The following is a 24683-nucleotide window of genomic DNA, read 5'->3' as shown; positions in this document are numbered from 1 at the left end:
AAAGCTTTGAAAACAACATGCATCTGTGAATTGAAAACTTCATATTGTGGACATCAACAGGTTAGTGAGGACACGGAGAAGATGAGGGTGAGGAGACAGGACACACACCTGGAAGGCAAACCATGCTCTCTGCAACCCAATGAGATTAGTCTCCTGACACGGGAGAGTTTAAAAACCCCATGCTATTGATGTTTACAGCATACAGACTTCTTCAGACAGCCAAAAACCCACAAGCCAGAAAAAATCACTACGTACCCTCAAAATGCGACAAATAGTGTGCAAAGTACTCCAGGGAGTAAGAGAATTGAATATAAAAATAACTTTTTGAATTCAGAATATTGTGTTGAGTATTGAGTATTGTCAAGTTTTGAAAGTTCAAGGATAGGCCAAATTGTAAGCAATTTTTGTTATATTTTGAAGATGCTAGAGGATCCTTACTAAGACATATGGCCCAATATGTCTCAAATAAATCTCCTGGCTATCTCTGAAGAGCAGACAAACCCCCTAATATTCCAGTGGCACCTTTAGAGATGACTCATAGACTATTTTATATCATCACATTTATATATTAAAATACCTACTGTAGCAGCAGCAGAATGACTTTGAAAGAGAAGAGTTAGAAAAATGAATGACTCTTTTTCTTTTACCATGCAAGGCAGAGATTAAGATGTCACAGAAACTGATGACAGCAAGTGAAAGGTTGCATTTAAAAACCAACACGGAAATCTCCAAGTACTTACATAAACCCCACCCATGTTTCTTCCACGTACACAACTCAAGATCATTTCTTTGTCACTGACATATATTCCTACAACCATGCAGTTAGACTGAGAGTCTTCAAACAGCCTCCTATTCTAAATAAATAACATTACCTTCTCCTCTACCTTGATGTCTCCTAAGGTTTGTGACTGTTGCAGTTGCTTCAGAGATTCACTAAAGAATAAATTATAACTTTCTTGGAGAGTTTTCACTTGTTTTTCCAATTCATTTCTTTCTTCATCTGTCATTCTAAAATAACCAGAAAGTAGGAAATGAAGAATATAAGTCTTCAAGTGATAACTAGGACATAGTAGGTGCAATGATTTTATGAAGAAAAATACTTTTCTAAATTAGTATTGCCTCATAAAATATAATGTAAAAAATCAATACTGTATCAATACTGTAACACAATAAAAAATAACATAATCTCGTACACAGATGGCTAGGGTCTAGAGTGGCTATATATGTAAATTAAGGATGGCCTTTACAAAGGACCAAAGGAAAGAGTATAGACTAATATATCAGTATCTCTCTAGTATATGCAAATTTCTAAAACAGCAATTGCTGTTATCTAACGGAGGGAAAGATTCCATTGTTAGTTCCAACATGGCAAAGGGACAAGTAATGCGCCATGACTCAAGAGGAAACTTGTTCAAGCAGAAAGATGAATAAAAATGAAATTTATAAGGAAATTAACCCAATTCGCTAAGGCACAAAATCATTCTAGATTAATTCTGACAACAGCAATAAAAGGTTTAAGAAAAGGGTAGATTCCATCCCTTCCTGAGGCTAAAATATATGAAGGGCCTCAAAGCAAGGACCAAACCGTTAGAAATCTCATTGCCAAAGGTCTCAGCTAAGGAAATAAAGAACACATTTATACATATTTTCCAAAAGGCAGGTCTTGGAGACTAAGTACTACTTAGAATCAGGACTTGGCTTGGAATCTTTACAACTAACTAGCAATTGATCCTTAATGCTGAGTCTGTTTTTCTTATCAGCAATATATGGAGATAATAAGTATATTTCAGAATTTTGGTAAAGACTGAGAGTCAAGAAAAGAGACAATTAAATCAGTTTATAATCATAGGTTATTAACTAAACTTGTGACTGAGTTCCATTTTTAAACCCTCCACTAAAATTTAACATCCTCTGCTTTGCTGAGCATTTTGAAGACCACTTCGCTACTTTGAATAAAAGACCTAATTAAAACCAACATACTTGTCTCCATGTTTAGCCAGAAAGAGCTGCATGCCTTGTAGTGCTTCCGATAACTGTTCCTTCTTGATTGAAATTTCCTCACTGGAAATCTGCAAGGTAAAGAAAGCACACTCAGGCTCTTCCTTCACGAAGGCTAGATAACAGTCTTTTAAAAAACTGATCCAAGTTTCCATCAACACCCACACGATGGGTCTATTTTCAGGTGACCTGAGTCAATGCTATGAGTTATTCCCAGTCTGCAGGTCTGGATAAGATGAATACTTCATTGAGAATGCACAATGAATGAAGCCCCTCCCTCTAATCCTAAAGCCATTATTTCCACAAGGAAATAATAATACAACATGGTAAGATTCTTGCATTCCATCCCAGCCCAACCACGAAGGAAGGAGGCACAGATGCTCAGCGCTGGACATCACCATCCTCACAGAGGATACAGCACTCCTTTGGGAAAAAACATGGTGGAAGTATTTCTCTCTAGATCTGCAGAACGAGGTTAAATAATTCCTATTATTAAGACATTTGCTTGCAAAAGTCGCCAGTGACAGTCAGAGAAATTAAACTGACCAGTTTGGGGAAAGCAAGCCCTTGTATTACTTTCTCCTAATTCAGAAGTGTAACATTTCTGAAGCCCTAAATCCCATGGACAAGCGGGGTGGCAGAAGAGTCAGATACCACTTAGTGACTAAACAATGTCAGAAAGTAATTACCATTCTTTTAAGTGATGGGACAATGAAAAGGTATATATTCCCCAGACATATTCTATTGAGAATCAATTTAAAGTCTATTTTTTGTGGTTATAGGAAAGCATACTGCTGCTGCTAAGTCACTTCAGTCGTGTCTGACTCTTTGCAACCCCAAAGATGGCAGCCCACCAGGCTCCCCCATCCCTGGGATTCTCCAGGCGAGAACACTGGAGTGGGTTGCCATTTCCTTCTCCAGTGCATGAAAGTGAAAAGTGAAAGTGAAGTCACTCAGTCGTGTCCGACTCTTAGCGACTCCATGGACTGCAGCCCACCAGGCTCCTCTGTCAATGGGATTTTCCAGGCAAGAGTACTGGAGTGGGGTGCCATTGCCTTCTCCAATAGGAAAGCATGAGGCCATACTAATTTTTTGAAAGACACTTATTATTGCCATCAAATTACCTGAGATTTCCTTTAATAGAGAGAACAAGAGTAATTCAAGATTTGTAACTGAGGCCACAATCTGTGCTGGAAAAGTGTCTATTCTTATGTCTGCCAGGTGTAAACCTGAAACCGATTTATAAAATTCTGGAGCACTCATAACCACGGAATGAGGACATACCAAGGGTTTACAAACCACATTCCTCAGAAGAAGCCTGTTCTCCACAAAGAAATCCTTGCTAAGGTCTGTGTCCCTATTTTAATTCCTGTCCTATTTAACAGGGGGGAAATTAAGATGTTTTAAAGTAAACATTCACATTCACTTTGAAGGCTTTAGGTTTAAAACACTCAGTGTAATTGTGTTTTCCAACTTATTTCCTCCAAACTCTATAAAATGCAGTTTGCTAGACTATGAGCTAAGCTGGCTTGATTTCAAATGAATGAGAATTCAAGCAACTCAGGTCTATAAACCTCTCCCGGGGGAACCTCAGAGATGGCACACCTGCCTTGCACCACAGGTGAAATGTGACAAGATACTGAAGTTCTCCACTATTAGATTACGCCAACAATGTCTGTTTCAAGTGATGACAAGTGTGTGTTGATACAGAGCTCGAAGGTAAAAAGCTACTGAGCACCTCTGTGATTGCCACAGGTCAGGAGGGTACTGTAGGAAACATACCCCCAAAAAATGCTGCTTAACTTAGCAGAGGTTTATTTTTTAAAATAAACCAGCAATTCCAGTGCTATCACCAGCAACAGTAACCCCACTTAATTTAACCCAGTGCCCTAGGAGCATCAGGTGGGGCATTCCAATGGACACCTCGGAGCAGTAACATCTCACGAGATGTAGCCATTCAACCAATGCCAAGGAGACAAGTTTAGCCCACAGAACTGAAGGCTTCATTAGGAGAGGGAAAGAACCTAGAATTCCTGGTGGAGGGCAGAAGTCGTTATCTTTAGGAAATAAAAAAGATCCAGAAAAGCACAACTGATTTCAATCTTCACATGTTGTTCATCTTGGTTTGTGTTTTGTTCTTGAAACTTGTTGTTCAAGAAGTTTACTTGAAACATTGTAAAAAGGAACCTGCATCTCTTTATGACACAAGAGTGTGTGGATGTACTCAGGGCATAAAAGAGAGTGATTCTACTCTCCAGCAGTGCTAATCAAAGCAACCAAGAAGCAGAGCTCACTGTGAGGAAGACCAGGACCACATACTGGCTGGCTAATAGTGAGATCAGTATTGATAAAGTTCAGAATCTGGAGCAGAGACAGCTTCTTCTGCCACATACTGTGATTCCTTGGGCAAGTTACTGAACCTCTCTGATCTTCATTATAGTTGCCCAAAGAAACGGCGAAAACTAAAGAATTAGAAGTATTTTTTAGACAGACTGTATCGACTCAGTAAATTCTTATCATTGTAATTATTATTAAACCAGGATCTCGATGAATACCTTTTGCTTAGAAAAGGAAGACTTTCCAGCCTTCTCTCCATCTCTCAATGTCTTGCTGATATTTGATACCCATTTTTGTAATTCTTTGGCTTTTTCAACATGCTCTTTCTTTTCTTCTTCCAGTGACTTCTGACAGGTGTGAGTGATTAAAAAAAAAAAGATATATTCCAGTAAATGACCAAGCTATTAATCACTTCTCAGAAAACAAGGATGTAAAAATATTTTTTTCATCACACACAGGTTACTGAGATATTTTATTCATTCACTTAAACCACATTCAACACATCACGTGGCAGATGTACTTCCAAAATGTTTACAGTAGCAAAGCAAGCTGTGACAAACACTCTTGAATGATCAATCTAAACTCCCAGCTGGTCTATTAACATAACATATTCAAAAACTCAACTTTATTCACGAAGCACTCGAAGCTCTTTGAATCGCTGCCTTTGCATTAGCATTACAATCAGAATTCTCTAGACAGAAAAATCTAAGACAATGGCAAGCTGAAAAGAATAAAGTCTACAAAAGACAAAAAAAATACACAGAACTAAGAAAAACCTTCCCCCTCCTGCAGCAGGTAAACCACTCACAACACGGCTTTTAATTACAAAGTTGTAACTAAAATGGGAGATGGTGGTAAACATATTATATGTAAAGTAGATTACAACATACAGAAAAACTAAAAATGTGCGTTTTTCAAGGCAATCTGAACCACCACAGCTTCACGGATATGGGAATAAATACACATTTCCCCTCTGATTTCATGGTGCTTTCGAAGTGCTCTTTCGGTTAAGTGTAATGAATCCTTGAACAAATGGGAACCCTGAGAGCAGGCTGGGTCCCATCGGGGATGCAGAATTCTGAAGTAAGGATGCTGTAAACTCACTGATGTTTCTCAAGCTTGTCTCATATTTCAGGTAAAATACTTTTATTTTACTGTGGGTAGGTGTTCAAAAATTGAATCTCAAAGCTAAATGGAACTATTATGAAGAGCAGTAAATCTTTTGTTATTTTCAATTTTAAACATATTCTCTCTCGGGCAGATTGAAGTCTAAAATCCAAGTAACCTGACTTTTAGTCTAGAGAAATGATGCAAATTTCTCCCAGATCAGGAGACAGCAACTGTGTTGTATAAAGGACCAGAGAACAAGTGATCTCGGGCTCTGGGAGCCATATGGTCACTGTCAGAACTACTCAACTCTGTCCTTGTGCCCAAAAGTAAGCCAAAGACAGTATGTACACAAGAGTGTGTCTGCATTCCAATAAAACTTTATTTAAAAATAAATTTATAAATGAAAAGTATTCTCTCTTCTGAGCAGTGTTTCCAGCCCTCAAGAAACTGATGGTGCTTCCAGCGTGTGACACAGTGATTAGGGTGTGGATCTTATCATCAAGCTGTGGGCACAGCAACGTGAACTAACCCAGCATCTCTCATATGCCTGCTTATGTGAACATGCCCTGTTACGAAGAATAATAGAGGCTGGAAATTCCTGTCATCAAGGGTTCAGATACTTCTAGGAGTTTAAGTCCTGTGTGGAAATCAAAATCGGCTTTCTCTAAGGCTTCTTTGTACGTCAGCTTTCTTTTCGTCTGGGGACAGAGGATGTTTCTGACATAGGACTTTTGATCTTTGAGCTTCGTAGCAATGAAGACATCTATAATCCCTACTTGCAGAGCTTCTTCAATGGACAAGCGGGACTGAGCCTGGGGCTCCATCAGCCCCCCAGTCAGGTACTGAAATTCCAGACATCGGATTCCCATGTCTTTACTGATGATGTTTGCACCCACAGTTTCCACCACGGACATCACCTTGTTGGTGACAGGGTGGCTGACTCCCGTGACCACTAGCTCGCACTGCCGCAGCTGCTGGGCAAAGCCCTCGTCCACCAGGCCTCTGCGCAAGGCCTCGGCCACCCGGTACCTCTTGCCAGTCAGCGGGTCAATGATGCCCCCGGTGCTGACTTGGGCTTCAAGGCATCGGAGGGCGGTGATCCGATCGACCAGATTCCGACGGGAGGCCTTCAGCACAGAGATCCTCTCCCCGCTGGACGTCAGCCAGTACCCCGCAATCGGACTGTGCACATCCTTCTTGGGGACCAACTGGCTCAGCAAGGAATCGGCAAGTTCTGTGAGTGTGAGGAGGCCTTCCTGATACTTTTTGATGGTGACTTTGTCAATGGTTCCCTGCTCTATGGCCTCACTGATACTGAACTGTAATCCGGTCTTAGCATCGGTCAGCATGCGACAAGGCTGCCCATAGGACTCATAAAACGTGGCTTCCTTCCACTGATACTGCTGCCCCGAGAGCTCCAGGTATGTACTCTTCTCGATCAGGGTTCTCTGGAAAGCCTCATAAGCAGTCAGCTCTGCTCCTGTCCTAGTATCTACAACAGCAATCCTGTGAGTTTTCGCTACGTTGAGATTGGAAATGTTCTTCTCGCCAAATGGAAACAGAAAGCACTGGCTGTCTACATCAAAGACACACATGCGCAGTAATTCCGAGTAATACAGGGCTTGCTTGTTATTGGGATTAGGGAAGACGCGGCTATTGCTGGAGGGCTCATGTAGAAACTGCAGGATGGCGTTATTTAGCAGTCCTTGCTGCAGGGCAATTTCTGGGGGAACCCGAATGCCCCTTGTGGGGTCAATGACGCCCCCACTGGCGATCTGCACCTCCAATATATGTTTGCCCCTCTGTCTGTCAACCATTCTATTTTCCATGGCCTGAAACACTGACAGCATCTTAGAGGAACACGGATAGCCCAGGGCTGCCTTCTCTGCCTCAAGGAGCCTGATTTTAAATTCAGGGTCCACCACACCTTTAAGGACTGCATCCTCAACAGAAAAGGTCTGCCCTGAAAGGGGGTCAATTATGAAACCTGTGGCCGCCTGAGCTTCTAAAAATGCTAAAGCCATCATCTTGTCAATGATGATTTTCTTGGCAGCTGAGGAAAAGGAAATCTTTTCTTTTGTGGATTCTAGGTAAAGCCCTGCGATGGAAGTGGCTTTTGTCAAAAACTTGCTCAGAGTTTTCTGAACTTCTTCAATGGTCTTAAGACCAAGTCGCAGCTGCTCAATTGTTTTCATGTCCAGAAGCTTAGCCTCAACCAACTGCCTGGCCGTCACGGTGTGCCGGAGCCCTTGGAACTGAAACTCATCATCCCTGACCGAGCATGTGTGATCGCCATCAAAATTCTGAAAGGTCTCTGGTTCTGAGCTTTTGTTTAGAAAATCTCTCTTGAGCCCACCCGCTGCCCTGCACCCCTCGAGCATCCATTCTTCACTGCCAGGGACTGGACTCTTCTCTTGCTTTAATGCTGTGACATCCGCACGCATAGCACACTGCTTGCTCTTAGCTATCTGTAATGGGAATTTACAAGATGTTAAAAGTCATCTAAAGAACGTTCTCACGTTACCCACTCCTAATCCAAATATAATTCCTAGAATAACAAAGATGACATAAGAGAAGAAAACTGTTAAGCCCCAGAGAGTTCAGGAATAAGGAATGCTATTTTGAGAGTCTGAAGTTTAAACTTTAGATGACTATTAAATATTAAAGTGGTATATCTGAAAAAGACGGGAGATGAAACCTGTCCACAGAATGTGTTAGAAATTAAAACTAACTGCTTGCTTTTTCTAGTTTTCTTTAGGGTCAAATTTTTCAGAATAGAATCCTGTTGATACCAACAGGATAGCCATGCCATCTGTGTTTTTCATCTCAAGCACTTAAAAACTAAAGACTATGGTTTGTAATAAAGATTCAGGTAAATCACTAGAAAATGACAGCATGATTTTCTGTCGGAACTACAAAGAACCAATCACATTCAACATGGCTAAAAAAATACAGCCTGGCAGAGAAAGGAAACAAGAGCAAAAACTTGACAGAGAGTAACTGGTAAGGTCCCAGAACCCAGGGAATACCTCAAAGGGCGCCAGAAGCGTCACCAGGTCTATTTCACACTTGTCATCTTGACACCTGATGGCGGGTCTGGAATTATACAGAGCTTGATCTCTTAGCTTCTCAATTTCTGACAGTCTTGCAATGGGGTTCGTCTCGTCAAAAGTTATCTGTAACTCGGTGCTTGTTTGAGAAAAGTACTCAGAATAGCAGTGCTGGGTTTTCTCTTTCTCAACCAGAGCCCCTGATGGCCTGCCCTGGACCTCCTTCTGCACACGCTCCTCACCCCAATGCTCCCATCTTTCCTCCGACGGCTGTGGTTCCTGAGTCCACCTCTGCAGGGGGGCCCCAGCCCTGGGGGGAGTGGAGGGGAGGTCCCCGGGGCCCAGACCCTCTTTCCCTGCCATCTCAGGGTCTGGCTTGATAGCTGTGTTCTTTTTCTGGATTTCACACTGGAGCACCACTAACTGATGCTCGTGCTCCTTTATCTGCTGGTCCATCTTCTGCTTCAGGTTTTCCACCTCCTGCTTCTGGGCCACCAGCTCATCCTCAAGCTTCCGACACTTCTGATAGTGATGGGCCTGCCCATCCTGCCCTTGGTGCATCTGCTGCCGATACTGCTGGAGCTGCCTCTCAAGTTCTCGGATGTTTGTCTCACAGAGCCTGGCGTTCTCTTGAGCCCTGCTGTTTTCCCGCTGCAGAGACACGAAGTCCAGCTGGATGCCCGAAATATCACGCTCTGTGATATCTTTGGAGTCCATCAATTTTTCCATCTTCTTCCGAAACTCCTCTGCAGAGCGCTTGAATTTCTCAGACTCTTCCTGAAACAGAACCATCTTCCGGTGCGTCACCTGCTCCTCTAGGGTCTTTAAGCGCAGTTCGTCTTGCACCTTCTTCAGCCTGTTGTTCAGATCCTGCACCTGCGCCCGCTGCATCTGCACCGTCTGTTCCCCGAGGCGCTTCTCCTCTTTGGATGCGCTCAGCTCCGCGCTCAGACTTCGCACCTCCTTCTCTGTGTTCTGGATGATGCGGTCTTGCTGGTCACACTTCTGCTTGAATTCACTCACTAAATGCTGACTCTGGGCCAGGTCTTCTTCCAGGCACTTGATTCTCCTTTGGAAATCCTGTTCCGTTTTGGTCTGTTTGTGCAAGTGCTCGTTGGTCGTGCGGAGCTGGTCTTTGAAACTATCCGCCTGGACTTTCAGCGTTTCGCATCTTTGCTGGATGGCTTGTTTCTCTAAGACCACGTCTGCCGATTCGGCCTGAATTCTCTGCATCGTTAACTTGGTTTCATTATTTTGCCTGGTGAGCTCCTCCACCTTGTGCCTTAGCTTGTCTGCACGCTCATTACTTCTCTCCAATTCCTCTTTCAGCTTTTGGATTTTCTCATTATTCTCCTTTTCGGCTTGAATATTCTGAAGCAACTGCGAGTGACTTTTCTCAAACTGCTCTTTCAGGTGATCTGACGTTCTCTGGCAGAACCGTGCTCTTTCGCTAGAAGACCCCTTGCCATCCTGCAGAGAAGTAACCTGTGCGTTTAGATGCTGCACGCTCCTCTCGGCGGCAGCCTGCGTCCTGGTGATCCGGTCCCCCTCCCTCTGGAGCTTTCCCTGCTCCTGCTGCAGCGACTCCAGTTCCAGCTCATAGCTGTGCTTCATCCTCGTGAGGTCGGCGGCCTCCTGCCTGACCTCGGCCGCCCTCCCCGAGGTCTGGCTCAGCTGCCTGCCCAGCTCCTGGAGCTGCCGTGAGTACCCCTCCTCGGCCTGGTCCTTCCTTTCCAGTTCCAGCTTCAGGCACCTCAGGGCCCTGTTGGTCTCCTCCAGTTTCTCTTTGAGCGAGCGGGCCTTCTCCTCCGAGGAGGTCTTCTCGAGCTGCAGGGCGCCGAGCTCACCCTTCAGCTCCCTCACGTCCTGCTCAGCCCTCCTGTTGGCCGCCATCAGCTCGTCCACCTGCTGCTTCAGGTCCTTGGCCTCGGCGCTCGGACAAGCTGGGCGCGCGCTTTCTCTGCACGGATGCTGCATTTCTGTTAGTGGTCTTCGGGCTTCCGAGTCGACTTTCTGCTTTTCCTCCAGCTGCTTCCCTGCCGCCTGCTTCTGGAACGTGAGGTCTTTTTCCATCCGCTCCATCAGCTCCAGGAGCTCGGCTTCGTGGGCCTTCTTCCTCCTCAGCTCCGCCATGAGCTCGCCCCTCTGACGCTCGAGCTCCTGGAGGCTGCCGTCCTTCCTGGTCAGGCGCTCCTCCAGCGCCCTCTGGGTGGCGCTGTGCTCCGCCAGCTGCTCGCGGAAGCCGCGCAGGTCGCGCTCCACGGCCTGCAGCTCCTGGCGGTACCGCTGGGCCTCGCTCTCCGCGCGCACCTTCTGCAGCGCGATGTCCGCCGCGTCCCTGCGCTGCCTCCTCAGCGCATCCTCCGCCGCCTCGCGGACTCTCGGGAGCTCCTGCTCGGCCCGGGACTTCTGCCGCTCGAGCTCGGCCAGCGCCCTCTCCAGCTCCGTGATCTTCCCCGCGAGTTGGCGGTTCTCCCGCGCGGTCGCCTCCTGCCGCTGGAGCAGGTCTGAGTACACCCCTTGCTCAGAAGCCTCCTGACGCCTCTGCATCTACGGGAGACGTTCAGAAGGGTCAGACCCGCGCCGTCCCAGCCCGTCTGCAGGCGTCCGGAGCCGCGCTCGCCCAAGGACCGACACCGGGGAGGGGGACCAAGGCAGCCCGAGCCCCGCCACCGCCACCGCCACCGCCACCGCCACCAGAGCAGGAGCTTCAGGAAGTCAGCAGTGCAGAAAACCACACACCCTTTTCTAAGGAAGGGAATCTTTTTTTTTTTTTTTTGGCTCTCAGGAGTAATTTTGCTTTTAAAATTTGCTAGCTCAGGATTTTATAGCAAGAAGGAACCTTGCGGCCTGACTCTCAGCTCAGATGCGGGCACTGAGATCTAGAAAACGTCAATAATTTTGAAAACTCATGCAAAACAGGCGGATGACAAAGTAGGAACCACAATTCTCACAGCAATCCTCTTTCACTCACACACAACCTAGTCCTAGGAGCTAAGAAGAACATACAACATAGAGGAACTGAACGACATTAGAGAAGTCAGTCTTCAGTTTCTAACCCAAAAGAAATAAAAAACGATATCTAAGAGAAAGAAGATATAGAATTCTGGAACAAAGAGCCAACTGAGGAAATAACACTTAACAGGAGGAAGGAGGAAATTATATAAAAATTTGTCATTGCCTACAATCTGATTCCTCACTAATTTATATTTGCCCTACTGTGATACTTACAATAATCAGAATTGCTAATGCAAAGGCAGCCATAGTCATGGTGACTTTAGAAAAGACGTGCTTCATGTACTCACAGACTTTGTTGCTGTCATTAATGACATGGCCCATATGAATCCACCTTGACAAGTACCTTCAGATGCTCCACAAACATAAAAATATGTGTTAAATATAAATACTTATATAAGTTACTTAGGAATTCAGCTCCAATTAAGAAAATCTGTTCACTCTATTGAATACAGAATCGATCTCAGCTGGGAGGAATACATTTGACTATAGAACAATGTGATCACAGCTAGTTTATAATCACAATTTAACTTCTCTTTATTAATATCATAAGCTTATTAACGTCGTATTATCAGCTAAAAATCATCATAGTTAGAAGTAACTTAGAAGGAGGGAAATTATTCTAAATAGCAGGTTTTATTTTCATTGAAAAGCCTTAGTAAATCTTAAGAATTTAATTTGTATTACAGACCACACATCTTATTTTGCATCCTCTCATTACATGATTGCCAATAATTTTGATGAGAATTTTGGTTGTTTCCTTTGCTAACCTAAATATCATTTTTAATAAGAATTCATATAAAAACAAATCTCATCACAGTCTGTAATATTTAGTGCTCTGTTTATTATCAGGGTCAACTCTTAATGACACTGAAACATTTTATCTGCTTAGACATTAAAAGTATTCCATATATTAAAAATAATAATAAAATAAAAGTATTCCATATATTAATATTTTGAGTAGACAACTTCTAAAAGGGTCTTTCTCAATTTCTCATCAAATTTCCTTTCAGACTTAGCTGTTGTGAAGAAGTTTTTAGTCCCTTCCTTCTTTTCTCTTAGTCATAGTCTAAGGTTTAAAAAAAATGAAAATTCTCTCAGGAAAAAAAAAAGTTAAACCCTAAGTGTCTTGGAATCATTTAAGTGACTTGTTAATCTCATGTTGCCTAGATAACTATAATTTTTTTAAGCAAAGATTAGAAAAATTACTAGAGATCATTTAATTACTGATTTGCTTTCTTGTGTATCTCAAACTTATTCACATAAAATAACTTAAAGTTTTATCTAAATTTTTCCCAAGGAGACATGCTGTCTTTTAATCTCAGCAATTAATATATTCTGCAGTCAACACAGACTAGAAAAATCTCTTTATCCATTGAATATCCATTACAGATATCCTACTAATATTTCTGTAGTCAATCTGGTATTATCTTTGAAATTAACATGGCTCCCTCTTTGATTCCATATTTATTATGGAAAATTCTGCTCTCTGACAAAGATTTCACATGTGGGTCTTAAAGACCCAGTTTCAGAAACACTTCTTTGTGGAATCTGAAAATTGAGCTATGTATCTTTTATAAGATACTCCATTATTAAGACCCTTAAGTGGTGAATTTTTAATAAAGAATTTAAAAATCTATTTTAAATTATAATAGTCCTTTCAGAATTCCATAAACTATATTATTTTGATTTTCAATTCAATATAAATCTTTAACATTTCAAAGGATGACAAGCATAATTTAGATATATTTCAGGCTTTCTGAAATATGTTTTTGGGTTTATTAACTTCTGGTACTCTACCCCATCAGATAAATTGAGCAAAGTGGCTCATATGTGTGCAATCACACCTACACAGTAAGAAAGGAAAGCCTTAAATTATTTTAACTACTAAATATACAATTTAAAATATCTGCCTACCACTTAAAATGGAATATCTCTTAAAAACTAAGAATGTAAAAAAATGTGGATCTTTCATAGATGAGAAGTTTATGCCAATTATTTGGATGTGAAAATACTCTGGTTCTCCTTTCTACGCCCAAAGGAAGTTAGTTATAAAGACTTGCAAATAGCTATGTTAGTGCTGTAACTCTGAACAGACAGAAATAGTTTACAAAAGTAGTCACACTTTTTTTAAAAACTAAGAAAGTAACATCTATTAGACATTTGCTACCATTTTGGTTCTCTCATTATATGAATGGAATTATACTAAGTACAATCACCTCCAGAATTTCAACAGTGGTCTAATTTAAATGGCCAATGCCCCACAGTTTACTTATTGTAGCATTCAGTTTACTATTTTTGTCTGTTCTGAGGTCAGGAATAGAAAGTATATCAAGATAACAGCACAGCATAATACCTTCAAAATTAGATACAACAGCCTTTTATAAAAACATACTTTCCTGAATAACTCCTTATTCTGTTTCTGAATATATTATTAAATGCACAGTCTTTTTAATATACACCATATATTTTTGACAAAAATAAAAACAAAACACCTCAATTCTTAAAAAGCATTGTCATTTTGTATAAATACCTGCTACTTCTAACTTAATGGTGTTTCTGTTTTAAATCCGTGAAGATATAAATTAGTTTAAAAGATATAAAACAAATTTATGTAATATTTCTATAGACATCATAACAGTAGTAACTATACTTCAAAGAAAACTGGAAAAAATTCTGCTAAACTGCCTACATTCCATAATGTAAATAGAGCCATTTATGACATTAACCCTCTCATATTAGATAGAGTCCTAGAGAGAAAATAAAAACGTTTTCTTTTGTTCCCCAAATGGTTGTTTCTTTTTTTGCACTGCTTTTCAATTTGAGAGAATCTCAGTAACAAACCAAAAAATCCCAGGCCTCTAGTGTTTTTCACTGTAATTTTGTAACTAATCACCTATCCATCAGATCTCAACCATGTGAGTTTATCACGAAGCCCCTCAGGGCTCCATGCCAGTGACCTGCCCACGGTTAGTGGTTACCTCCTCCTCCTCCAGTCTCTTCAATGAGTCCCCAGCAAATTTAATATATTGTGTCATGAGGGTGACCAGAGCCGTGTATCGTGTCCTCAGGTCCATGAACTACAAGAAAAAAAAAAATGATAGAAACATAACCTCCATTTGCCCTAAATGAGCTGAACAAACACCGAGTAATAATGAAAACGTTAACGAGGCTTTGGGGCAGGGAAGCTCATGACTGCCCACATAGGTAACGATAACCACATAGGAGCAAGATCACTGCTGTGCAAACCACAATAATGACCTTCCTCCTCTAAATTTAACTGTGACTGGCATTTATTATTCTTTGCAATTCATTCATCTTGAATGAGGATTTTCAAAGAGCTTTTTAAAACCCTTAATAAAATGTCTTGTTACAGGTAAACAGCATCTACTTGGAATGATGCACTGTTCTGGAATTGGACTGTGATCAAGGTTGCACAACATTTCAAAGATATTGAATGTCACTGAATTCTACACGTAAAAATGGTTAAAATGGTGAATTTTCTACTACATATATTTCACCATAATACAAATATATAAATGTAAAGTTGCTGAAGTGCTGCTTCTCTCTTTTGCACGCTCCCTGTCTCTAGACGGTTACCACCTCTTGAATGACGAGATCTGCTGAGCTCTGTAGCCTCCGTCGTTTCACTGGAGACTTTTGCTGTGAATCCACCATGGCCCGGTAGGTCATCGTTTGTAATTCGTAGTCCTGCATGAAGCAATCAGTAAGATTAATCATGGCAAAGCACTAACGCTTCATTCTACAGTGATCTTTGATGCAGAGAAAGGGAATCCAGTTTCACTGAATAACTTTAAATAAAAAATATTGCAAAAATACATTTTCAGGAATCAATCCAATCCTGAGATGTTTCCAAGGTGGTAATAAAAATCAGAAACACTTAGGGTGGTCAGGAAAGCTCCTAAGTCCCTTTAGGAGCTCGTGGACACATTTAGGAACAGCATGACAATTATTTTCAGTCTCCCCCTCGTCTAGATAAAAAATGGGACTGCAGATCCGGATGGCCAGAGCCGAGACGTGGCAGGAGACTCACAGCACATGGGAACCATCCCTAAGGGAGATGTTCTTCCATGGAATATCACCGCAATATTTGCATGGATACTCCAGCAATATTTCCAGGGGATACTCCATCAATACTTCTATGGATACTGCAGCAATACTCATATGGAACCCTAAGCCAGACTAATGGTGGGTGTTCCAGCAATACTTGAATGGAACATTCCAGCAAGGAAGGAAGGGGTAAGCGAAGTAGAAAGAGGCAGATGACAGAGCTACATCTTCTCCTGGTGTACACGAGGGTGTGGGCAAGCTGTGTGTGTGTGTGACACAGAGAGAGAAGGAAAGAACCAGGGGTTGTCACGGGACTCAGGTTTCCATGAAGAATTAACAGATAAGTGACAGTGAAGATTCGCTGTTTCCCTTTTCAACGCAGATTGAATAACCTGTGAAGGCTTCTAACAGAGCACTGTGGAAGCATCCCTCTGAATGCCTGAACGTGAAATCTGACACAAGGAACTCGACTTCTCACCTTCACTGCAGTGGAGTACTGTTCTGCGTACTTCTGACACTCGTCCATTTTGCTCTGTTTCGTTTCTATTTCGGACACGAGCATCTATAAATACACAGAGGTTAGCAGAAAAGCAACAAGGAATTCTATGCTGCCCAACAACGTGAGATCTCAGGCACTGAGAAACACCGACATCACTTAAGACTACAGCGCTCTACCCAACTTTACTTTTAAGCACAGTCTTTATTAATCAATTAATTTATCTGGCTGCACCGCTTGGCTTGTGGGATCTTAGTTCCCACACCAGGGATTGAACCTGTGTCCTCGGCAATGAAAGCAGAGATTCCTAACCACTGACTGCCAGGGAATCCCCTCTGCCCCAATGCACTTAATGTCATCTGCCTTATGGGTGACGTTCAAGCGTTCAAGTTCAAGCCACTCAGTGACACCCCCTCATGCAGCTTCCAAAGCAGAAATCACTAAACTCCGTGGGAATTATCCACAAGTAGGCTTGAAACCCTTTGCTCCTTAATCCTAATTCTGACCTAAAGAGAGCTAGAAATTACTGGCCCCTCAAGATGGAACAAAAATCTCAAAGCATTTAACTCGGTCAAATGCGGCTGTTTAATTTTCTACAACTAACCATTTTTTAAAATGCAGGGTCCTAATCTAACCTCAATGATCATTTTTTAAAATGCAGGGTCCTAATCTAACCTCAATGATCATTCTTTAAAATGCAGGGTCCTAATCTAATCTCAATGATCATTTTTTAAAATGCAGGGTCCTAATCTAACCTCAATGATCATGTTGGGACTTGAAGTGTCCCAACATGAAACTTACTTATTCCTTATGGTTTCAAAACTGACCTCCAATAAATCAAAGAAGTAATGCATGTAGGTCTGAGTGCAAATTTTTAACATTTATGATTTATTCCCTGTCTTCCTTGAAATAGTTGCTGACCTACTATCTTAACAAGAGAAAGGAAGGTCAAGGTCATGAGTGACTAAATGCAGACACAACCACGAGCAACTGTTTGCACACCTTCTGTTGATTCAATTGTGTCGCCAAGGTTTTACTATTTTCAGGCTGATTTTCTTGAATCTTCCTCTGAGTAGTTTCCACTTGCTGGATCCAATCATCCAACGGGTGATACGCATCTCTGTAGTACTTCAGTGACTTGCCAATGCCTTCCAAGTCCCGTAACCTAAGAGGATGACAACAGAATAGTCACAGTTTTCAAGAGCAACCAATAGGAAGTTGGAACGTGTAGAAAAGAAGGGATGGACAAACTAACTGTCCCAAGTGCAACCACAGGGGAGTGTCCAAAATTCAAGGCGGAAGCACCCTAGGCCAATTTCCAAGGGCCCCCGCAGTGCTGTGGGTTGAATACAAATTACTTTTCTCTAGGACTTGTGCAGTTTATTAGTACTGATTGTTCTAGGGGCAAATCCAAGAGACTAAAGCTAAAAAGCAGGAAAATTGGAAACTTAACTAGAGTAATCATCAATCAACAGATCTTGAAGACCCAAAGCTTGCAGCAATGGCAGTTTTCACTTCTGAAATCATGACCTGGTTGCAATGAACGGTTCAACATGAACTCAGAGAATACTTTTCAGGAGCTGCAACTGAACACCCGGTTTCTATGACTGTAAAACCACTACATTAAACCTACAGATGACGTATTTTAGAGATTAGCTACTATGTTTTTAAAAATAACTTACTTGTCACACATGGCACTATATTATAACAGCATTTTAGCTGCATTAATAAAAACATAAAAAATGAGTGAGAAAGAACACTATTCCATTTCATCCCCAAAACTATCCCATTTCCTTTCACTTCTTTATTTCAGTCACTGGGCAAATGATCTTGACTTTCTTTTCACCTTTGGCTAGAATGAACATCAGGCCATTTCAGTTTCTTTTACCCTTCTTGCCTACTATAGACGCTGCATCCGGCCCTAGGAAATGCATGATCCATGCTCCGATTACTAAGTCATGGTTATTTGGACGTTATCACTTTGCAGTAACTAGAGAACTGCATTGTTTTTTCCTTCAGAAAATGCAAGCAGATGAACAATACAAATGCAAAACTACATCAATAATTTTAATAATACAAAACCGAAAAGTACTTATTTGGAAGTTAAGTATCTTGCTCAAGGCCATCCTATAAAAAAGAAATGTAATTAGACACAGCTCTTGCAAGTAACACAAGTAACTGTTCGATGGAATGAATTACATATGGGGATAAAAAGCCTAATACATTTAGACTTTGCCCAGAATATAGAGATTAAATCTGAGCTAAAACGGAATGAAAAGGCCAGTAACCTGTTGTCAATCTGAACATGAACATTCTGCCATCTCTCAACCAACTGATCTGCTTTTTCTTTGTGCCAGTCAAAGTCAAGGTCACGCTCTTTGTAGGTTTTAAACATCTCATCACTGATGGTCTTTGCTCTCTGCAGCTCATCCTCCAGCTCATGGAAGACCTCTCTCTTTTCATCCACTTCAGATCTCCATTGCTAAAATGGAACAATTTACAAAGTTATAAAAATGGGTAAGGTGCTCACCAGGTGGACACTTAATTTGCCTACTTTTACAACTCATTACAAATGACTGACATAAAATCAAACAATAGAAAGAATATATTTCATATACAAAATATTACATTAGGTTGAACCTTATAAAATTGTCATTTTGGCTATACTTTGACCTAAAAAAAAATATTATATATAAAGTTCAGCCTAATAGATTTTGCACACCAATAAAATAAAACATATTCCATAAGCAAGTCTGCCACCTCAGTAAGTCTTTTTCATTGTTTATTTTTTAAATATCTACTGATCCCATTGTTTAAAAATGAACCTGTGCATTAAAAAAAAAAAAAGGCGAGGGTGGGATGTTTTGAGAGAACAGCATCGAAACATGTATATTATCTAGGGTGAAACAGATCACCAGCCCAGGTTGGATGCATGAGACAAGTGCTCGGGCCTGGTACACTGGGAAGACCCAGAGGGATCGGGTAGAGAGGGAGGTGGGAGGGGGGATCGGGATGGGGAATACATGTAACTCCATGGCTGATTCATGTCAATGTATGACAAAAACCACTACAATACTGTAAAGTAATTAGCCTCCAACTAATAAAAATAAATGAAAAAAAATTTTTAAAAATCACTGAAACAACTTTTCACAACTGTTTACAGTATCTTTACTCAGGGCTTTATAAGTGGAAGGACAGAAACATATAAGTACAACTATTAGTCCTTTTCCTTCTTAGATTAACTAGTCTATTCACCTCCTTAATTTCTTAAAGTAACTGCCTCTTTCTCCAAGGGCATCTGATTACAAACAATTTACCTTTAAGTTTCAACTCCTCTTGCTGCCAACATGAACAGAGTATAAAAATCTACTGTCAAAAAGATAAAAACTTCAAGTGAAAAGAACTCATCTCAAACTAAAAAGAACTCATCTCAAACTAAAAATGAATCAACATACTCATTTATAGTAAGTCATAGTGTTACAGAGAGAAGATATGGAATGAATAGAGAGGTATTCAAGTTCAGATATTTAATGCTTGATGTCTGAAGACCTGAGCCAAGTTCTAGAGAAATACTGTTACAGCACAGTCTTAAAAAAAAAGCCAGAAGTGAGATACATACCTTTAAAGTACTTATTAGATTCTCGATGTTATTCTTGTCAGCTATAACTGCTTCCTCTTCACACAATTTAGTTTCATAGAGTTTTACAAGAGCTTCTGCAGCTTGAGTGTTTTTTAACACCAAGTTGACCGTTTTCAACCTGAAAAAGACAATTAAACAACATCCCTTCTGTTAAGTGTTTATTTTCCCACAATATAGTCTTGATGCACCATGAGGCTGTGTGATACAGTGTGCTCCTCATGCCAGCACAATGACAGTTTTTTATTACAAGATTCACATCCTGCTAAGTCAGAAAGAGAAAGACAAATGCCACATGGTATCACTTATATGTGAAATCTAAAATATGACCCCAAGGAACTTATCTGTGAAACAGAAATTGATGCACAGACATAGAAAACAGACCTGTGGTGGCAGCCGGGGCGGGGGGGAGGGCAGGAGAAGGGTGAGTGGGAGTCTGGGGTCAGTGGATGCAAGCTATCACTACAGGATGGATGGACAACAAGGTCTTATTGTACAGTACAGGGAACTGTATTCAATACCCTATAATAAACTATAATGGAAAAGAACATAGAAAAAAATATATATATAAAACAATCACTTTGCTGTATACCAGAAATTAACACAATCTTGTTAATCAACTATATTTCAATAAAAATTTTTTAAAAGATTAACATCCCACTAAACTATCTAATAAAATCGACACTGTGCCTCCAAGTTGTCTTTAGCAGAAGATTCCAACAGAAGAGGGGCTTCTTTCAAACCTAGTTTAGACCAAGACTGGAAGGCCAGTTCAATAGACCATAACAGCTGAGCTACCAAAACTACAGGGAACATGTGGGAAGATCATTGATGTTTTCATCTCTGAAGCTCATTCCCTTTCAGCATGAAGAGGCACTGTAAATCCACAGAAATATTTAGCATATTTGTTACTAAGAAAAAAAATCTGAGGGACTTCGCTGGTGGTACAGTGGGTAAGAACCCACCTGCCAATGCAGGGGATATGGGCTTGATCCCTGGTCCAGGAAGACGGGGAGCCACAACTAGCGATGCCCACGTGCCTAGAGTCTGTGCTCCCCAAAAGGAGGAGCCACAACTAGTGATGCCCACGCGCCTAGAGTCTGTGCTCCCCAACAAGAGAAGCCACTGCAGCGAGAAACCCACGCACCACAACAAAGAGTAGCCTCCACCGGCTGACCTAGAGAAAGCCCACATACAGAAGGCAAATCCATGCGTGCACGATAAGTCACTTCAGTCGTGTCTGACTCTTTACAACCCTATGGACCATAGCCCACCAGGCTCCTCTGTCCATGGGATTCTCCAGGCAAGAATACTGGAGTGGGTTGCTATGCTCTCCTCCAGGGGATCTTCCCAACCCAGGGATCGAACCCACATCTCTTAGGTCTCCTGCATTGGCAGGTGGGTTCTTTACCACTAGCACCAACTGGCACAGCTAAAAATAAAAATAAATGAAGAAAAGAAAATAAAAACTTTTTATATTCTTAAAAATCTACATTTTTAGCTAAACAGCTTCTGTATATAAATGGCAGCTATGTGAAGTCAGCTTAGATGATTTCTATCAAGGCAGTGGTTCCATACTTCTCTATGTAGGTGGACGACATGGAATAGACGTGGTTCATGCTCTGGACGACCACGCTGAGCTCAGACCGCAAGACGGGTGTGGAGGCAGAGGCAGCTGCTTGACTGAAAAAGTCTTCACATTTACTTGTGATCGTGGCCAAATCATCTTTAAGTCGCTCCAGTTCTTTCTTTAGTTTCTACACGACAAAGAACAAACATGAGGATCAGACAGGGCCTCTTTCTTCAAACGCTTCAAAAACACACATTTCCCATTATTACTCTTAAGGTAAATACATATTCTTTTTTTAAACTGCAGCATAGTTGATTTACAATGTCATGTTCATTTATGCTGTACATCAAAGTGACTCGGTCACACATACACATTCTTTTTTCACATTCTTCTCCATTACGGTTTATCACAGGACGTTGCATACAGTTCCCTGTGCTGTCCAGCAGGACCCTGCTGTTATCCATTGTATACATCTTACAGTTTGCGTTTGCTAATCCAGAACTCCTCCTCCACCCCTCCCCCTGGGCAACCACAAGTCCATTCTCTACGTCTGGGAGGATGTTTCCTAGTTAAGTTCATCTGTGTCCTATTTTGGATTCCACACATAAGCGATATCATATGGTGCGTGTCTTTCTCTTTCTGACTTACTTCACCTCTTATGATCGTCTCTAGCTGCAAAACATTTAGGTACTTTTATTTTTTCTTTACCAAAGAAGCAAGGCCGAGGCAGTCCAGTTTTACCCTCAGTAGCTCCCTCACCGCAGAGCCCTCGGGCCCGACACCTGCGCATCACCAAGTGCCAGGCGGGGAGGCCCTGCAGCAGCCATGTAAACGGCGAGGACGCAGTGCTCCGCGTTCACCCGGCCAGCGGCAGAGCTGAACCACGGGTCCTGTCTGCCGTCAGCCGTGAGCACGGTCAGAGCTCACCGCGTGGCCCGGCAGCGCTGTCGGCGGGGAAGGTCACCGAGACCCCACCTGCGCTGGCCTCGGCCCACACGCTCGCAGCCTCACCTCCTGCTCCGAGATCCTGAACACACTCTCATGCAGGTCGTCCCTCTCCAGCGGGGTGCGGATCTGTCTGATGAGACGGTCTTCGCAGCTCTCCAGCCGAAGCCTGAGGTTTCGAACTTCAGAGATGTAGAGGTTGTAAGCCGATTCCTCTTGCTCCTCTGTGAGAGTAAACATAATGTTTAGAAAATACCTCCTTTTCTGTCGTTTGGATGTTCTTGTTCATGATTTAATAAGGCAATTTTACCATTACTAAGACATAGCTAGTCAGACTAATATTCCCAGTTACCACCACAAACCCACACCAAGGATATAAACCTTGATATTGTGGACCTTACAATTTACAAAGAGTTAATACAATTTCCCTAATGCCACTTAAAGTACCAACATCTGACTTAAGATGTCTGAGGAAAGTAATACATTGGTTTGTTTTGTTTTCACAAAAATGTGAAATATATTAGTAGCAGATTAGTTGTTAAGAATAATGTTTAAAAAAATTACAGTATTACTACTAAAGTTTTTTTGGTCTCTAAGTTTTATAGATGTCAAAAATTTGGAATAAAACTTATATTTAACAAACACATTTACAAAATCTTATCCTTCAACCCCTATATAAAATCCAGGTTTGGTTATAGGAAACCTCTGCCCTTTGCTTTCAATTTAGCTGTGAATCTAAAACTTCTCTTAAAAAAAAATATTATTTAAAAAATCCAAGTTTGACATATGAAAAAGTGATTGAAACTTGTCTGAAACTAAAATGTCACTCTGAACATTATATGGCAAACTAGTGAAAATGTTTAAAAGGAGATGCATTAAGAATTCACTGTCATACAACTTGGTTGGCAGCTTTTTACTACTTAATCATTTGGAAAAAAATGAATTCCTTCTTGAATCTTCCTACCTCAAACATCCATTTAATGCTTCAGTAACTGTTTCTACCTATTACAGGTTGAGTGACATAATACACCTAAGACTGAGAGTCCTAGTGATAACAGAAAACAGCCTGGACTAAACACCCATGGGGAGAAAAAGGCAAGGATTCCCATGCTTTACCTCTTTCTGCAGATTTAAGAAGTTCTTGATAATACTGCTTGCACACATTAACCTCCTTTTCCAGTTGTGTTATGTCTGAGCCTGAAAATATTTGGGATTCCTGGCTATCTTCAAGAAAATCTTCAAAACGGGATTGCAGATTACTCAGAACTTGCTGATGTTCACCAGGCAACATGGTCTTTATCTAAAGAAGACCGATGACCCATTAGAGTATTAAGGGTGAAATTTCAATAGGACTGATCTCAAGTGGTTCTCATGGGACATGAGTTTATATTAAATAGTCATAAATAGAAAACCACTGGAAATTAATCTTTTCTTCATTCACAACTTTAGGTTTTAAAAGACAAGGGAAAACAAGACTACAAAACTTAATAAATGAATCAAACTACACTCATGTCTATATGCCCAAACACTATATACTATGTCTCCCAATGAAAATGGAAGCCATGATTGAAGTATGTAATTTCCAGATCCCCCAATTCTTAGAAAGTACCTCATATAAAACAGGCATGTAACAGATATTCACGGCATAAATGACTGTTACCATGGATCTGCTGGACCTCATCCTACTCAAGGGAAAATAAAAAGGCCACTCCTCATGACGAGGGCCCGCATCTTGGGACAGGTTGGGCGGACGTGCAGATCTGCACTTACTGAAGCCACATTGCTCGCTCGGATTCTGTCGATTTCATTGATGAGGTAGTGCCAGGAGACCACACTCTTCATGTTTATGTGAGACTCGTGCCAAAGGGTCAGGACATTCTGATACTGCTGCTCAATTCTGAAACGCATGGAAGAAAACTCAGATTCAGCCCTTCCACTCCCCACGAACAATGGGGGTTTCTTTCTGTGTTTGTGACGTATCCCAGGTTTACAGGCTCCAGGTCCTTCTGATCCGATGGTGTTACTGTTCAGTCGCTAAGTCTTATCTGACTCTTTGCAACCTCATGGACTGCAGCACGCCAGGCTTTCCTGTCCTTCACTATCTCTGGGAGTTTGCTCAAACTCATATTCTATTAGCCTTGTCAAAGCATTGATTGTTTCTTTAACCTTCAGAGACCCCCCAAAGCCAGCCCTGCATCTGGAGCTAACGCACACAAACCTGTTTGCAAAGTCAACCGCCTCTTTGTTTGGAGGAGGGACGGTGAAGCACACGGAAGGGACCATGGCCTCGTTCCCAGTGGGGCTGATGACCTTCCACTTAGCACGATGAGAGTTGTTTGCCAAAACGCATTCATCGTCTTTGAAAATGGTTATCTGGTTTTAAAAGAAGAACAGAACAACCAGACGCGGTCACTGTGGCATTCGTCTCTTTCCGTACCCAGTCTTGGCAATTTT

The 24683-nt window shown here is 41.6% G+C and overlaps 1 protein-coding gene across 18 annotated transcripts in view; it reads right to left on the bottom strand.

Moving 5' to 3' along the window:
- The window catches only part of DST (dystonin), a 511627-nt gene that overhangs the window by 157612 nt on the left and 329332 nt on the right, over positions 1 to 24683 (bottom strand). For all 18 annotated transcript variants that reach the window (XM_043450645.1, XM_043450644.1, XM_043450646.1 and 15 more), the window contains 14 exons: positions 24448 to 24602; positions 24000 to 24126; positions 23346 to 23529; positions 22296 to 22453; positions 21293 to 21471; positions 19697 to 19835; positions 18366 to 18559; positions 17080 to 17242; positions 16060 to 16143; positions 15114 to 15221; positions 14492 to 14590; positions 4554 to 4682; positions 1981 to 2069; positions 873 to 1008 (listed from right to left, as the gene is read on the bottom strand). In XM_043450645.1, the coding sequence (XP_043306580.1) occupies positions 873 to 1008; positions 1981 to 2069; positions 4554 to 4682; positions 14492 to 14590; positions 15114 to 15221; positions 16060 to 16143; positions 17080 to 17242; positions 18366 to 18559; positions 19697 to 19835; positions 21293 to 21471; positions 22296 to 22453; positions 23346 to 23529; positions 24000 to 24126; positions 24448 to 24602 (1944 nt within the window). The remainder of the gene's footprint in view (positions 1 to 872; positions 1009 to 1980; positions 2070 to 4553; positions 4683 to 14491; positions 14591 to 15113; positions 15222 to 16059; positions 16144 to 17079; positions 17243 to 18365; positions 18560 to 19696; positions 19836 to 21292; positions 21472 to 22295; positions 22454 to 23345; positions 23530 to 23999; positions 24127 to 24447; positions 24603 to 24683) is intronic.

This window comes from Cervus canadensis, chromosome 28, assembly GCF_019320065.1.
Source record: "Cervus canadensis isolate Bull #8, Minnesota chromosome 28, ASM1932006v1, whole genome shotgun sequence".
NCBI classification, from domain to species: domain Eukaryota; kingdom Metazoa; phylum Chordata; class Mammalia; order Artiodactyla; family Cervidae; genus Cervus; species Cervus canadensis.
This window is presented reverse-complemented; position numbering and strand designations above follow the sequence as displayed.